Source organism: Erpetoichthys calabaricus, chromosome 14, assembly GCF_900747795.2.
Source record: "Erpetoichthys calabaricus chromosome 14, fErpCal1.3, whole genome shotgun sequence".
In the NCBI taxonomy this organism is placed as follows: domain Eukaryota; kingdom Metazoa; phylum Chordata; class Cladistia; order Polypteriformes; family Polypteridae; genus Erpetoichthys; species Erpetoichthys calabaricus.
The window spans coordinates 14,873,626-14,889,671 of record NC_041407.2 but is presented as its reverse complement, the minus strand read 5'-3'; the positions used below and the strand labels follow the sequence as shown (position 1 = coordinate 14,889,671).

The 16,046-nt window shown below is 40.5% G+C and overlaps 3 protein-coding genes across 8 annotated transcripts in view; 1 reads left to right on the top strand and 2 right to left on the bottom strand.

Moving 5' to 3' along the window:
- Positions 1-1,479, bottom strand: part of ttyh2 (tweety family member 2) — an 81,812-nt gene extending 80,333 nt beyond the window's left edge. The window contains exon 1 of the mRNA XM_028820064.2: positions 1,041-1,479. Within this exon, the coding sequence (XP_028675897.1) occupies positions 1,041-1,169 (129 nt within the window). The 5' untranslated portion in view covers positions 1,170-1,479. The remainder of the gene's footprint in view (positions 1-1,040) is intronic.
- Positions 1-16,046, top strand: part of aatkb (apoptosis-associated tyrosine kinase b) — a 770,376-nt gene that overhangs the window by 634,511 nt on the left and 119,819 nt on the right. The gene's annotated exons all lie outside the window — the stretch shown is intronic.
- Positions 4,954-12,188, bottom strand: LOC114665468 (60S ribosomal protein L38). Of its 2 annotated transcripts, none has more exons than XM_028820065.2 (5): positions 12,130-12,188; positions 11,877-11,909; positions 11,206-11,266; positions 8,980-9,102; positions 4,954-5,028 (listed from the first exon to the last, which is right to left on the bottom strand). In XM_028820065.2, exons 2-5 carry the CDS (start codon positions 11,877-11,879, stop codon positions 5,003-5,005), a joined length of 213 nt encoding a protein of 70 aa, XP_028675898.1. In that variant the 5' UTR covers positions 11,880-11,909; positions 12,130-12,188; the 3' UTR covers positions 4,954-5,002. The 2 variants fall into 2 exon arrangements, with proteins under 2 accessions (XP_028675898.1, XP_028675899.1); XM_028820066.1 differs by having other exon boundaries at positions 12,043-12,142.

The following is a 16,046-nucleotide window of genomic DNA, read 5'->3' as shown; positions in this document are numbered from 1 at the left end:
CACATTAAAAATCCAGAAAGTGAAATGAAAACTGAAAAGTGATGGCCTGGGAAGCGAACCCAGTGTTCTTGAAAGGCAGGCGCTGCGATCGCTGTGTATCAGGCAGCCGCTATTGGGGGTGTTGACGGCATGAATTTAAGAATAAAATCTGAACGCGTGAACTTGACACTTGAGTGTGCATTTGAAATCGAAATAAAAAAAAAAAGTTTAATACAGCAAGCAATAGAGACTGAAAATATATATATAAAAAAAAATCCTGAAATCAACATGCCCTTAGGCTGGCTGTTTTTGGTCTAGATCATTATTTTGGGAACACGGCTCAACTCTTCTTGCAGTGTCAATTCTGTTTAAACTGTATATGTAAATTGTATATTTTCCCTATTATAAGTAGCATAAGCCGTGAAAACTTCAGAGTATTTATGAAACTTTCATTTAGACTTCATGCGTGACAGACTTATTTTGATAAAACTTAACCCACCCGTTAAGTATTTCCCCTCCCACTCGACATTCGGCACCTGGCTGCAGTGATACCTAATTGGCCAACTCGAAAAACCAAAGAAATGAAACCAATTGTATTGTATGAGGCAGAGGACGGCTACGTTTTCTGCTTCAGCCAAATAATAATGAAATGCGGTTCAGCGGTGGGAATTTGAACAACGGGCAAAACACACACTCACCTTTATCCATTAGATAATCTCAGCTATCTCTTTAAGTGGCGACATCACTTACAATGAATACATAAACGCTCTGCCGCTCTACTACATTAATAAGAGGCATGTGGACGTTGTCTCTAACCTATGGAAGAAGATGATCCGCTGAGGCAAAACGGGAGCAGCCGAAAGAAGAAGAGGACATTGTCTCTAACCTATGAAGTTTACAGACATTAGCTATACGAGCTGCCCTGTAAAAACGTACTAAACCACCCCACCAAAGTTCTAAGTCGCTGGTCCCCAAATTAGCAGCTATATGCATATATTGTGACTCGGGCAAAGCCCCTACTCCAGACAGCACTGGCCACTGCTTACGGACACACCACTGACCTGCTGGTAGTCCTCGTCCTCCGGGTTGAAGGTGTCCTCCACCGGCTGAAAGCGCAGGTTAATGTGCGGGAAGTTGTGCAGCCAGTAAGTCCACCATGGCGCGATGTATTCCACCCGTGCCGAAGTCATGCTGTCCCTGAGCCGGGCTTCAGGGCTAACAGAAAGCGGGAGAGACGCGTCGAGTACCGAGACGAAACGAGAGTCCCAGTGTCCGAGACTCAAAGCACAGCACACTTGAATATGAAGAACTGCATCCAGTTGTTCCGAGGAGTCCGAAAGCAAGGAACACTCGCGAGTGGCTCAGTAGCGCTTCATTGTTCGTCGCCGACAGCTCCAGGAAACGCTCGAACTAGCGCGTCCATCCCAGACTGAAAGCGGACATCTCGAGCGCCGCGGTACAAGCTGGGGAGTGAACGCGAGCAAATCAGAGAAAGGGCGCGCAAGGCAATAAGGAGGGACTCCCGCGCACGCGCACAGCCCCGGGTCGCGTCTGCCCAGACAGGCAGGCGAGGGGATTACAGTAATCTCGCATACAAAGACCACGGTTTAGCAGTAAAATCATCTATCTAAGAAATGGGGTTCATAACAGTATTACACATGTATTTCTGGGCAAAATAAAACGTAATAACGGAGAGCAGAACAGAACGTGGACACACTTGGGCTGAACTCACGCGCTCTGAGATCTAAAGGAGGATGACGCTTAAAGAAATGGGGAAGAGCTCAGTTTTGGCAACCACAGTCAATTTCTAAGGAAGCAAAAAGCCCCGCGGGATTACGAAAGGAGTGTATGTGTCAGTGTGTGGGTACGCATTGTTTCAGAACAACCAGTTCACGGAGGAATCGACGTGTCTGAACAAGCCTGATCACGGGAGCGTCATTGCCACCTTCCACTTTATCATAGTTCTCACTTTTAAGCTCTGTAAACGAAAAGGGACTATGCTGAAAACCATTTAAAGTAAAAAAAAACATGATTTACATGTACATCAGCGAACCCCATCAAGTTTTTTCAAGAAATGCATTGCCGAGTCACAGCTTGGCTGCCACTCTCCGGGTAACTGATGGCGGTGCCAACTGGAAAGAAACCACATTATCTGTTTGACAGACAGAACCGAAACTTCAGTGTTGGGTCCAGTCTAAGGGTGTGCTCCAAATGGACCAAAATACATTCAGAGAAGGTTTTGAAGAAGCCCCCTGGGGGTTGGTGGCAGAATTGGCACTCCGGCCACCATTAAAACAAACAAACAAAAAAATCACACTGGTTCCATTGCATCTGAACTGGCGTCACCCGCAACATGGCTGCACTCAGGCCCTAACCTGGGATCATGAGTTGGTTCGTCAAGTGGTGGAAGCAGCAATGCGCTGATTCAGCGTGTGCTCCCCAACCTCTCCCTCTCTCACATGGCAAACGGGCTCTGCGCACATTTGTTGCATAGTGAGGGTTGGCCACAATTTATTACTGTTGCACATTTTCTTTGTGCCCATATTATGTATCATATGAACAACACTATTGTGTTAGATCAGCTTCTAGACCCATAGAAAACAGAAAAGAAGAACTTGAAACCACAGAATGACACAAAGAAACTCAAACCTTTTAAGACTGGAAATCCTCAGAAAAGTATTTGCTTACTTTGCAAAACTTTATTCCTAATATTGTTAACAGTAACACCTCTGGTGAATCCATAAAAAAAAAAAACTATTTGATAAATCATACAGTGTACTGCATGTTAAATAAGACACTTAACCAATTATTTATATGCAGTTTTATTTTCTGTGGCTTTTATTTCAAAGCATTCAAAATCAAGATCTGTTTATAAGGCATTGTTTCATGTTTTAAAAAAAAGTAAAAAGGTAAATAATCCAATCCAGGCACTATTTGTGGAGGCTGCATCAAAACAATTTTTGTAAATAAATTACGGAGTGGTGTTGATTTTGTCTTCTAGGGCACATCAGTAAAACGTAACATTTGGTGTGAAGACTGGGAGTTTAATTTCTACTGCCATTTCCTTCCAAACTTTTACAGTAACAGTCCTGTAAGACTCCCAGTGAATACTGTACATAACCTACCATCTTAAATTAGCCATTAACAAAACGGATGACTAATGTAAAGATTTACACTAACAATTAGGAACACCCTCTTAATGGGGCCCAACTTGTTAGCTCTTCAGCACTCTCTAGAATCAAGCTTTGCCATTCATATGTCCTCCAGCACCATCCTAAAATTTCAAGAGTTCCTTCTGCAGAAACAAACCGTATATCCTGCACAGTTACGAGGTACAATTCTTGGCTGCTTTAAATGTACCCTTCTCTTGTAAGCAGCTGAATGGTGTGAGGTCATTTTAAAGCAATTGCTTCTTCTTACTTCCCTCACACAGTCCAAACACACAAAGGTTACGTTGATTGTTATTGCTAAATTGGCCTGGGTTTGTGTTTCGTGTGTACAGGTGGCGTTTAAGCCTTGTACCCGATGTTTGCTTAGAGAGGCTCCAGCTTCCCTGTGATACTTCTTGGGATTAACAGGTTTGAAAATGTACTGATGGATATTTTTCTTATTTCTTGTATCATGTTGGTCTTTTAATACCTGCACATCAACTGATGTTTTGAATCAGACACAGATCTTTTGTATACAAAAATCAGTGTTAAAAAAGTCTCAAAACTGAACTTACCAAATTTCAGATTTAAACATGCATAAGGAATCACACCCCCACATTCCTCAAAGGACATAATGTAGGCTTGGTGTAGTTAATGCAACTTCTGCAAAGCCTCTGACTAAGGCCTCCAAGATACTCCGAAGTCTGTAAATCCACATGGAGCTCTCCTCCATTTCTCCCACATCTCAGAATTACAGCTTGGGCTGATGGGATACTTTGACATTGTGTGTGTGTGTGTGTATATATATATATATATATATATATATATATATATATATATATATATATATATATTAGACAGGCAAGCCAGCAATGGAATAGGATGTTGATCAGAGGGGGTTCACTGCCGTGTGACCCAATGCTGACAGGTCAGGCCATGTTTCTTTAGAGCCACCTTCTAGAATTGACAGGATCAGAATCAATCACTTTAAATAAGGAGGTTATCACTGGCTAAAATATTACCTATTAATTATTAAAACACATTTTTCCAAGATTCCTTTATTTTCCAACCCTATTTAGTCCAATTAAGTGGGAGTGCTGAAGAAAAATCAATGCCCATTCCCCCAAGATGTATAAATTTTCCTATTCTACAAACAGTTTAATGTTTAACTGTCCAAACCCACCCACCAATTATACTAAAGCTGTTCTGGTTTATGGATATAAACATGAAATTTTATGGGTTTCACTCTTCAAATATTATAGCAGCTTTCTGTTGATTGTTTTGTGATCCACAGACAACATTAAGGGAAATAAACCAAAAAATTAAATAATTTGCTAAGCCCCTGATGCAGCCCGTTTTATTTATTTATTTTTTGGATTGAGGGTTGGGCATGTGTTCCAATTCAGTGTCTCCTTATAGGCAAGTGAAATGCACATATTGGTCTTCACATACTTAAAAACAGACAATAAAAAAAAAAATAAATCAGAGTATACAGTGGACCCTTGACTTACAAACTCAATGAAATAATGGAAATACCCATAATGTGTTCCAAACATCCCACAGCACCATCACTTGTTGATGGCTTATCCTTTAACAGATCTGCATTTATAGCCCTCACGTTTTCACAAATTATAGACTCGACTCCTTTTTTCCCCCCACTAGAAAAAAGGAAATTTAGACAGTATAATTCTAAATAAAGGAGGAATTGGAGAAATTGATGTCTATATAGTTGGCTAATGGCATTGTTTTGTCATGGTCACATTATTTAAAATATGCTAAAAAAATGTTAATCTCAAAATATCTGTTTTAACACAACACAGAAAACTGTATTTTAGACATTTTATTAGAATAAACTCAAATTATGTACACATTTCTTATTTCAACTCCTTCACAGCAAGACCTAAAAAAAAAAGAAGAAAAAAACATTTAGGTCCAAGTTATAAAGGCAAGTACACCATCAGCTTTAATTTCTGGAACAATACTGCCACCCAATGGAGACAAAAAAAATACAGAACTCCATAAACCACTGTCAAATACAGGATCTTTTATTTTGTATTGTTTAGCTAAAGGTCACTGAATGACCAACACTCATACGGTATTTGAGCTTTGGCACTAGCTGAATCATTGGTTCTTAAATCAGAAGGTTAGAGAAGTCTACTTCAAACCCACTTAAAAATTTCAGTGTTAAATACATGAAGTATGCATGTAGGTTCTAATCGGTCATTTTACACCCAAAGTCAACTTCTTATTACAAGAATTATTATGCAGAGAAATCAACTGCTGCATGAACAAACAATGTAAATTTTCTGTCCAAACGTCTGTCAGGGAAGAGCATTTGCTTTGTATCAACAATCACATATTTCTCAGGAGAAAAACAGCAGCAGCTAGTAATATATCCAAATGTTTTACAAGTCACTTGTAACAGTCACTACCTGCTGAGCAAAATACAGTAGATGAGGTGTATGCCAAACAGGTCTTCAGCATGTAGATATTAATATACGTTAAACCAAATGTGCAATACACAAATGCACTATATTTAAGTTATGGAAAAGTGTGTACAGTTTGAAGAAGTCGACAATAAAAACAATGTAAGCCAAGTGACAATTTTTTTTTTAATTTCCCTGTGGCACACACTTTACTGTGATAAACCGCTTGGGGGAATGGGATTGTTAAGCTTGATATTGCACAGATGGCTGATAATGAAATAACATGCTGTGCTAAACAAGCATAAGCAGTTCCAAGTCAAGTTCCTCAAAGGACTTGCAAGAAAATTCCCATCTCCATGCAGCCACTCCCAAGCTGGCAATGTGCAGTGACACTCTGAAGTAATTTGCCTTGAGAATATTAAAACTTTAAAGATAAATGTATGACGTTGATAGCCATGCAATAAACAGCAAAATGATTTTGCAACAGTAATGGTAATGTAATGGGTAAAGTATAGTATCTGGTACCCATATTCTGCAGTCTAAGGATGTGGTACTGCCATTATCACCTGCATTTACACAAATCCCATGTCCAGCCACACACTGTGTAGAGTCTAAGTTCTCTCCATGTGCCCAGGTTTTCTTCCAGGTCCCTAAAGTTGTGTGTGCCAGGGTAACTCAAATTAGTCCTGCAATGGACTGGTACTTTGTCCAAGGCTGTTTCCTGCTGTATGCCAATGTCCCTTGGCATAAAGCTCTACCACAAGTTTACAACATACACTAACTCAATTGTAAAACATTCATACTCCCATCTTCAAGAACTCAACCACAGGTCCACCAGAATCGTAGTCCCCCCTGCTTCTAACATCCACTATTAATGCAGCCTCAACAGCCCATTAGACACTTTATTAAGACATTTCTCATCATGGTTGCAAATTCAGTCTGACAAAACATATTCCACTGTCAAGTCTTCCATTTTACTTGCTCTTTACTCTTCAAGGAAGCTTTTTCCTTCATTTAGAGATGATCAAATTAGGATTCTTTATAGAATAAACAAATTTCTGCAACTCTAAGAATGAAGCAGATACTGCATAGCCATAAACAGCAGTTACAGGGGGCTACATGCACACTACCTTGTCTTAACAGAATGAATAGAAGCATGCTTCAAATTCTAGTGTACATTTACCAACAGTTGATATGATCAACCTCAAAACTGAAAAATGTATTTGCTCCAGAAGCTTGACTCTGTGATCAAAGGAAAGGAAGACCTGCCCACTTTATTCTTGGTAAAACAAAGGGTGGCAACATTTTTATTTATGTGTTGACAGCCTACATAACATTTTACAGGGCTCAATCTAGTTTAACATGTAACATTCAAATTTAACACATTCTACCACATTTACTGCTGTCCCAGATGATGTCACTTGTCAGTTAGGTAATATCTAATTCTGACCGCTAAAAAAAGTCTTGGAACCACTTAACTGCAAATATAAAAATACATCTGTATGAGGATACTTATTCTTTCTAGTACCTGCATGCATGTTTGATAGCCTGCTAATTTCTAAAATAGGCATATTTAAAAGATGGGTTCCAATAAGTTATGATACATGAGTTACAGCAGTGTTTTCCAACTTCGGTCCTGGGGGCACACTGTGGCTGCAGGTTTTTGTTCCAACCAGCCTCCTAATCAGTGACAACACCTGATAACTCTGATCTCATTTAATTAGCTGGGATTATTTTTATTTTATTCTACATTCAGAAAAGCACAGCAGCATGATTTTTACATTTATAAGATATTTAGAAATATTTGTGCTTTTGCTATAGATTTAAATGCTTAACTCTTGTTGATTTCATTAAATATTTTGCCCTCTCTGTGCAGTTTTTCCCCTTCGTTGTGTCTTATTAATGACAATTAAAAATGAGCAGAGCAGACACGCTGGCAAACACGGAATAATCAAAGACTGCAACTACTTTAGCATCAGACCCACTAATTAGTGATTAATTAAACAATTAGAAGACCTAGAAAAGTAGAATGAAAATCAAGATGAAAATATTGTTAAAAAGAAAAAAATACATTATTCCCATTTAACTGCTTGGTACATTTGAATGAATATATATATTTTACCGAACTTAGTTTTCTACTTTCTATATTGTTCCCAAAACACAGAACTTGGGAAATGACACATCACTCAATTAGCCCAACAGTCCAATTAAAAACAGAAGCTGCTTGGAATAAAAACCTGCAGCCACAGTGGGCCCCCAGGACAGAGGGTGGGAAAGACTGAGTTACAGAATTAAAACAAAAAGTATTTCAGCAATGTTTGCAAACTAAATGATACTAAACTCCTCGTATTTATAATTGTGTTTGCCAATACTTTACTATTTTATCTTAGAAGCTTCTGAGATTAAATATTTAAAGTACAATTTTAACGAAGAACAACTTGTTTCTACATAGAAAGCCAGCAGGTGGCGCGCAGTGGTAGTAAGGAGATTGTGGGTTTGCTTCCTGGGTCCTCCCCGAGTGGAGAGCACTTTGGGAGTACAGTAGTGAGAAAAGCGCTATATAAATGTAAACAATTATTAAGCAATACAAAAAAAAGTTACATTACACTTTATATCTTTAAATCTAAATTCAATTATAACTGAACTAGTTACTTGTTTCAAGGATTTGCAAGATGCTATTTTAGTAGTTATGAGCACTGGCTGTACTAGTGAAAATTTATACTAGTCTGCACCAAAATCATCCTGCTTAAAAAATGTTGAATACTTTATAGATTTACTGTACGTGTGCTGAATCAATTTCTGAAATTGGAATTTCTCTACAAGGAGGCATTTTTGCAAACACTTGGTTTAGTGAAAAAAAGGATTTAAAGAAATGTTACATTTGTTTTATGGCACATTTTCATGCTCAGAATATTGTATCTTGTGAGCTGAAAAATTGAAGTCTTCCTTGTTCTTAATGTTAGACAAAGCAGAGTCCACCCTAAATCAAGTATTTTCTGCAACGTTTCTCCCAATCAGTATTTTTTTTCCCTCTCTTATTCCTTCAAAAAGAACCAGGAATTTATTTAGGCTAGGAAGATGACCTTTTATTGTACAGAAGAGGGAAAATTACTGTAAGTGGTTTCAGGTAATAAATACCTAAGTCTGGGAACACCAAGGAAAGGCTGTCACATCCTGGACAGAAAACCAATCCTACACTGAAGACACTCACAGAACCCAACTAGATCAGTGTGCCATTTGAAGCCAATTAAACAAATGCATGCTTTGGATGAGGCAGGAAAAACAAATAGATATAGATATATAGATAGATTATAGATATCAATTATATATATATATACATATGACATATATATCAAATATAGATAACCCAACAGCAGGAACAGTCTGCTACAATAGGAATATCTACAGATCACCACCTGACTTACCTGGGGGCAAGGACTGCTTGAGTTTCTCTGCCTTCTCTTTGTCGGTGATGACCAATGTGTACAAGTATTTGCTGCAGCGCACCTTAAATTTCACATTGTCTTTGTTCTTCTTGATCTTAACAGCTATCAAGACAAACGTTAGAAAAAGATTTAAACTGCTGTCAATCTCACAAAGAGACTGCTAGTTTCTGCTGTAACATACACTTTCAATAAAGGTTGAACCATGCGGTCACATTCAGCTCTTGAGGTGGGCAAATTATGACATATTAAGTATGTTTATTAATAGTCACACCAATGTTTAGATATTTGGGAGTGAACTATCATATTTAGTTAACAGCAGAATTCGTGAGGTGCAGAAGACAACTTTTCAGAAAAGAATCTAACCTTTTCATTTTTTTTTAATAACACAAACATCACTGGTTTGCACTACACTTCAAATAAAAACAGTTGCATGCTATCAGATATTTGGTTAGATACTTTAAATTGAAAAGATGCAAATGATGAATAAGAAATGTGTCTAATATTTGATGGACAGTTAACGTCACAACAGAATTAAATTGTTAAATCAACTGAAAGGAGAATACTGACATACAAGAGGTAACCTGGAGGTTTTGCTTTCCGATCATCAAGTGCAGAATTTAATGTACTCTACCAGCAGTCTACTACCAGTAAAGTCTCAAACAGTGATCAACAGAATTCAATGCAGCTTCTTTTCAGCTGGAAAGACAACAGGCAACTGCTTCTGTGGTTGTTTCTGGTTTTCCAAAATCATTACGACCGATGCTGTCATTACCAAGTTTCTACTATGCAGTAAGTATTAAAATATACAGAAGCACTGCTCTGATCATAGTGTGTCCTATCAGGACTTGATAGGCAGCAATTACTATCCCGGAACTATAATTGACCCATCAGTTTACACGGTTTAGGTAGGCATGGGTCAGCTATATTTACTTTCCACAAAACACTTTTGTGTCATGATAATAGAAAAGTACCAATCGGTGGGGGTCTTCCACTGCGAATCACAAATGCTCAGCACGCCGTGCTGACACTTAATTCCTTGCCACTGATCTTTTTGCGTTCTCTTTGATAGTGTGGTGCACCCCGGAACAATGAAAATTTGGTAACTACCAACAAGCAAGGAGACATCCGTGTCCTTTCCTCAGGACACCGGTATTCTTCCTATAGAAATGCAGTGTTCCCAAAACCACCCCAAGAAATTATATTTCTCCAACCAAGTAAAGTGGAGGTGCTCCAGGAAAACTTGCCCCACAAGTGTCACCATCCGACAAGGGAACTGGCTGGAGAATTTCCAATTACCATTCGCGACTGTGGTTCGGTTCATTTATTCGTAGTGTGAGGAGCCAACATCAGTGAAATGGTGTGAAAACCAGTTAGACATGGTGAAGGGAACAATAAATGACTGGAACAACTATATGCGGGAAATTTGCGCATGGGACATCAGTCGTACCTAGAGGACACAAATTGGAGGCATCAAAATCTACGAGTCTGTCCGACACACCGGGTTAGGAGGCCCCACTGATTTGCGTTATGATAATACGATTTGCATCACAATAACAGAAAAGTACCAGCATTTCTTATCATCTACAAATTTTCATGTGCTGTAAGAAACTGCAAAAGATAACACCAACATGCTATGTGTGTGTGTGCCCTGCTTGGGTGTGGGAAGGGCAGAGCAGACACTGAAGGCCTGCCCCACTTCTAATTAAAATCTACCCTACACACAAACACTGTACAACCTCCATCTGTGGACATGCTGCTATGGTGTTTGTATCTGCAAAATACTGCATAATGTGTTGTTTGGTAGAGATATGAATTCACAAAAGGTCAAACACAACAAAGGTTTTCCTGGAGGCGTCCGTATGGTTTGTCCGAATGTTTTACTGTAAATTGTCCACTCAGGTGGGATATCATTCCCAGCTCTGACATCCATGATGAATGAAACGCAGCAAAAGTAAAGGTTTGGAAATAAGGCAGTGTCAGACAGCAAGAAGTCTGCCCCCCTACGGGGTCCATAGGATTGAATATGCAGGGTACAATTAGGGCAGTGCAAGACAGCTAAGAGGTTACAGGCGTATTAGCCGAATTTGACATCAAGGTGTTATGTATTTCTTTAGTGGACACCTTTATTCAAGGCAACTTACAAAGCAAGTTGTTAGATGATCTGATAACACAATAAACACACATTATCTTGAAAACCACACTTACATTTGGCATCTTTCCTCCTGGCAGTGAGCAGGAAATCCTTTATTTCTTCAATTTTGCGAGGCTAAAACAAAATATATATTTGTTTTATTTTGAAGTATGAGATACAGTAATTTTTAAAAACTAATAAATCAAAAGGAATGACAGACTTAGGGTGCAAAATCCTAATTTTGTCTTCAAAGAGATAAAAAGAAGTACATTTAGATCAGACTCCGCAATGGAAGTATACGATGAGAAACCGAGAAGTCCATGTAAATCGCTGACTGGATCGACAGTCGAAACTAGGTCTCTCTGCAAACGTGTTGCACCACGGAGGGTCATGAAATAATCTAAACATTCTGGTGGCGCTCAGTAATGTATGCATTTACATGAATAACGTGCGCAATATTGAAGAATGAAAGGAGAACTGAACATTTAAAACAAGGCAACCACACTTCCCAGGTAGAACCATAGACAATGCCCCAAATCGTCCTATTCATCCTTCATTTAATAGATACATTAAATAACTTATTTTTTGGCAGCCTCGGTTTAGTCCAACCACCGTTCCTAGCAGGTTTTCACATTGAGAAGACGACACACTGAATAACAGCAGGCCTCAAGACAGCGGACTAAAATAATAAGCTGCAAAGGCTACTAAAGATTACGGATGAGACAGTGAAAATAGACTCTCTTACCATTCTGATGCTGCTGCGTTTACTGACTGGGTCCTGTAAAACAAACAGTAAGAACATTTAAGGCCTCGTCATTTTGTACAAGCTACAGGCTAAAAAGCAATGCTCTCACAACAATAGGCAACCAAACATGATAAAAACACATAAACCACCACTTATGCGGTCCAACCTTGTAACACCAACGCGGTTCTGACTCGGATGGACGTGGATTATAAAACAAGATTAATCCAAAGGCAAGAAACCAAACAGCACTCACGTTCAGTATTCCAGCAGCGAGAGAAAAAGGGCGGAACTTCCGCCGCGGGTTCTCTTAAAAAGCGCATGGCAGCCGGCGAGGGACAAACAGTGCGGGTAAGCACGGAATCGTAATACAGTTGTTGGAAAAGAAGACCTCTCTTAAAGTAATTCATATCCTGTAAATATCTGATAATAACCTTATCATAGAAAAATATGTTCATATTTTGTCTACAAATTATTAATGTACACTCACTGGGCAAATTCAAGGGAGCACTACACTAATACCTGGTAAGTCTTATTTTTTTTATCTCCAAACAGCCTCAGTTCTTCATGTCGTGGATTCCACAAGATGTTGGAAACCTTCCTTTGAGATTCTGATTCATGTCGACATGATTGCATTCTGCAATTTCTGCAAATTTGTCAGCTGCACATTTGTTCTACAAATCTCCCGTTCTACCTCATTACAAAGATGTTCCTGCTCCACTGACAGACTGAGAAGATCGTTCCTCCCCCAAACTATGCGACTCTTCAATTCCACCCGGGGGGGTAAACGTTAACATTATTCAAAGTTCTTGTCTGTTTTAACCTGCATTTTTATTACTCTCTAATTTAATATTGTGTTTTGTATCAGTATGCTGCTGCTGGAGTATGTGAATTTCCATCCATCCATTTTCCATCCCGCTGAATCCGAGCACAGGGTCACGGGGGTCTGCTGGAGCCAATCCCAGCCAACACAGGGCACAAGGCAGGAACCAATCCTGGGCAGGGTGCCAACCCACCGCAGAAAGTATATGAATTTCCCCTTGGAATTAATAAAGTATCTATCTATCTATCTATCTATCTATCTATCTATCTATCTATCTATCTATCTATCTATCTATCTATTGGATTTAGATCCGTTGACTGGGAAGACCACTGAAGAAAACTGAACGCATTGTCATGTTCATGAAACCAGTTTGAGATGACCTTTGTTTTGTGGCATAATAAATTATCATGATTGAAGTATCCATTAGAAGATAGGAAAATTGTGGACATGAAGGGATACATATGGTCAAAAACAATACTGCGACTGGACACTCAAGCAGTGATTGATTGATATTAATGGTCCCAATGTGTGCCAAGAAAACATTCCCCACACCATTACACCAGCAGCAGTCTGGACTGTCATCACAAGACAGTTGGGTGCTTGGATTCATGCTGTTGGCCCTAACCACCTGTGTGCCTCAGCAGAAATGGAGATTTATCAGACCAGGCTATCATTTTCCTGTGTTCAGCTGTCCAGTTTTGGTGAGCCTGTGCCCACTGCCGCTTCAGCTTTCTGTTCTCGGCTGACAGGAGTGGAACTCAATGTGGCCTTCTGCTGTTTTAGCCAATTCGCCTTAAGGTTCAATGTGTTGTGGGCAGTGCCAGTGCTCTAAGTTATTTTGCACCCTAGGCCAAGCTTATTAGTGTGCCAACTGACTGTTCGGTAGCTAACCCGTGCAGCAGGGTTATGATCTGCACCCTAGGCAAATGTCTAAAATTGCCTTAATGGTGGCACCGGCCCTGGCTGTGGGTCCTGAGGGACTTTTCTGCTTCTCACAGTTATGCACAGTTGACATTGGAGTTAATTTAGCCTTTTTGTCTGCTTAACCCAGTCTGGCCATTCTCCTCTGACCTCTGTTACCAACCAGGTGTTTCCAACCACAAAACTAACACTCACCAGGTGTTTATTTTTTTCTTTTTCACACCATTATGAGTAAACCCTAGGGACTGATGTGTGTGAAAATCCCAGGAGATCAGCAGCTACAGAAATACTCAAAGCAGCCCTCCTGGCACCAACAATCATGCCACTCCCAAAATCTCTGAAATCATTTTTGATGTGAACATTAAGTGAAGGTCCTGACCTGTATCTTCACGATTGTATGCAGGGTGCTGCTGCCACATGATTGGCTGATTAGATAATTGAATAGATAAGCACATGTACAGGTATTCCTAATAATTTGCTCCATTAGTGTATAGGGCTTTGTTTAATCCATTCATTCTCTGAGCCTTTTTTTTCCACTACAAGTTAATTAAAGTCCAGAGCCTGTTTCGGCAGCATCGGTCACATCTCATCCATGTTTGCATAGACAGATGGTGTGCCAGTTCAGGTGCTAGACACAGTCGCTCACACTCACTTGCTCACGTGCACTGAGCCGACTCAGACTAGATAGATAGATAGATAGATAGATAGATAGATAGATAGATAGATAGATAGATAGATAGATACTTTATTAATCCCAGGGGGAAATTCACATATTCCAGCAGCAAAAATATTAAATTAAAGAGTAATAAAAAAAAAAAAAAAATTGCAGATAAAAAAACAGACAATAACTTGAATAATGTTCAACGTTTACCCCCTCTGGTGGAATTGAAGAGTCGCATAGTTTGGGGGAGGAATGATCTTCTCAGTCTGTCAGTGGAGCAGGACAGTGACAGCAGTCTGTCACTGAAACTGCTCCTCTGTCTGGAGATGACACTGTTTAATGGATGTAGTGGATTCTCCATAATTGATAGGAGCCTGCTGAGTGCCCGTTGCTCTGCTACGGATGTCAGACCGTCCAGCTCTATGCCAACAATAGAGCCTGCCATCCTCACCAGTTTGTCCAGGCGTGAGGCATCCTTCTTCTTAATGCTGCCTCCCCAGCACACCACTGCGTAGAAGAGGGCACTCGCCACAACCATCTGATAGAACATCTGCAGCATCTTACTGCAGATGTTGAAGGATGCCAGTCTTCTAAGGAAGTACAGGCGGCTCTGTCCTTTCTTGCACAGAGAATCAGTATTGGCAGTCCAGTCTAATTTATCGTCCAGCTGCACTCCTAGGTATTTATAGGTCTGCACCCTCTGCACACAGTCACCTCTGATGATCATGGGGTCCATGAGGGGCCTGGGTCTCCTAAAATCCACCACCAGTTCCTTGGTTTTGCTGGTGTTCAGTTGTAGGTGGTTTAAGTCGCACCATTTAACAAAGTCTTTGATGAGGTTCCTATACTCCTCCTCCTGTCCACTCCTGATGCAGCCCACGATAGCAGTGTCGTCAGCAAACTTTTGCACATGGCAGGACTCTGAGTTATATTGGAAGTCCGATGTATATAGGCTGAATAGGACCGGAGAAAGTACAGTCCCCTGCGGCACTCCTGTGTTGCTGACCACAATGTCAGATCTGCAATTCCCGAGACACACATACTGAGGTCTGTTTGTAAGATAGTCCACGATCCATGCCACCAGGTATGACTCTACTCCCATCTCTGTCAGCTTGTCCCTAAGGAGCAGAGGTTGGATGATGTTGAAGGCGCTAGAGAAGTCTAGAAACATAATTCTTACAGCACCACTGCCTCTGTCCAAGTGGGAGAGGGATCGATGTAGCATATAGATGATGGCATCTTCCGCTCCCACCTTCTCCTGGTATGTGAACTGCAGAGGGTCGAGGGCGTGTTGGACCTGTGGCCTCAGGTGGTGAAGCAGCAGCCGCTCCATGGTCTTCATCACATGTGATGTTAGAGCGACAGGCCAGAAGTCATTCAGCTCACCAGGATGTGATACCTTTGGGACTGGGGTGATGCAAGATGTTTTCCAAAGCCTCGGGACTTTCCCCTGTTCCAGGCTCAGGTTGAAGATGCGCTGTAGAGGACCCCCCAGCTCTGATGCACAGACCTTCAGCAGTCGTGGCGATACTCCATCTGGACCTGCTGCTTTGCTGGCACGAAGTTTCCTCAGCTCTCTGCTCACTTGCGCTGCTGTAATTGTGGGTGGGGATGTCTCTCCTATGTTGGTATCAGCAGAAGGATGTGTAGAGAGTGCAGTAATCCGAGGTGAGAGTGGGTTAGGGTGGTCAAACCTGTTAAAGAAGATGTTCATTTCGTTTGCTCTCTTCACGTCTCTCTCGATGGTGGCACCCTGCTTCGAGCTGCA

Excerpts from the sequence above, each read along its gene's own strand:
- LOC114665468 (XM_028820065.2), bottom strand. Across the intron at positions 9,103-11,205 it reads CAGGAGGAAAGATGCCAAAT|CTGTTAAGATCAAGAAGAAC; the intron begins GTAAGTGTGGTT and ends TTGTCTTGATAG. Across the intron at positions 5,029-8,979 it reads CAAGCAGTCCTTGCCCCCAG|GTCTTGCTGTGAAGGAGTTG; the intron begins GTAAGTCAGGTG and ends TTTTTTTTTTAG.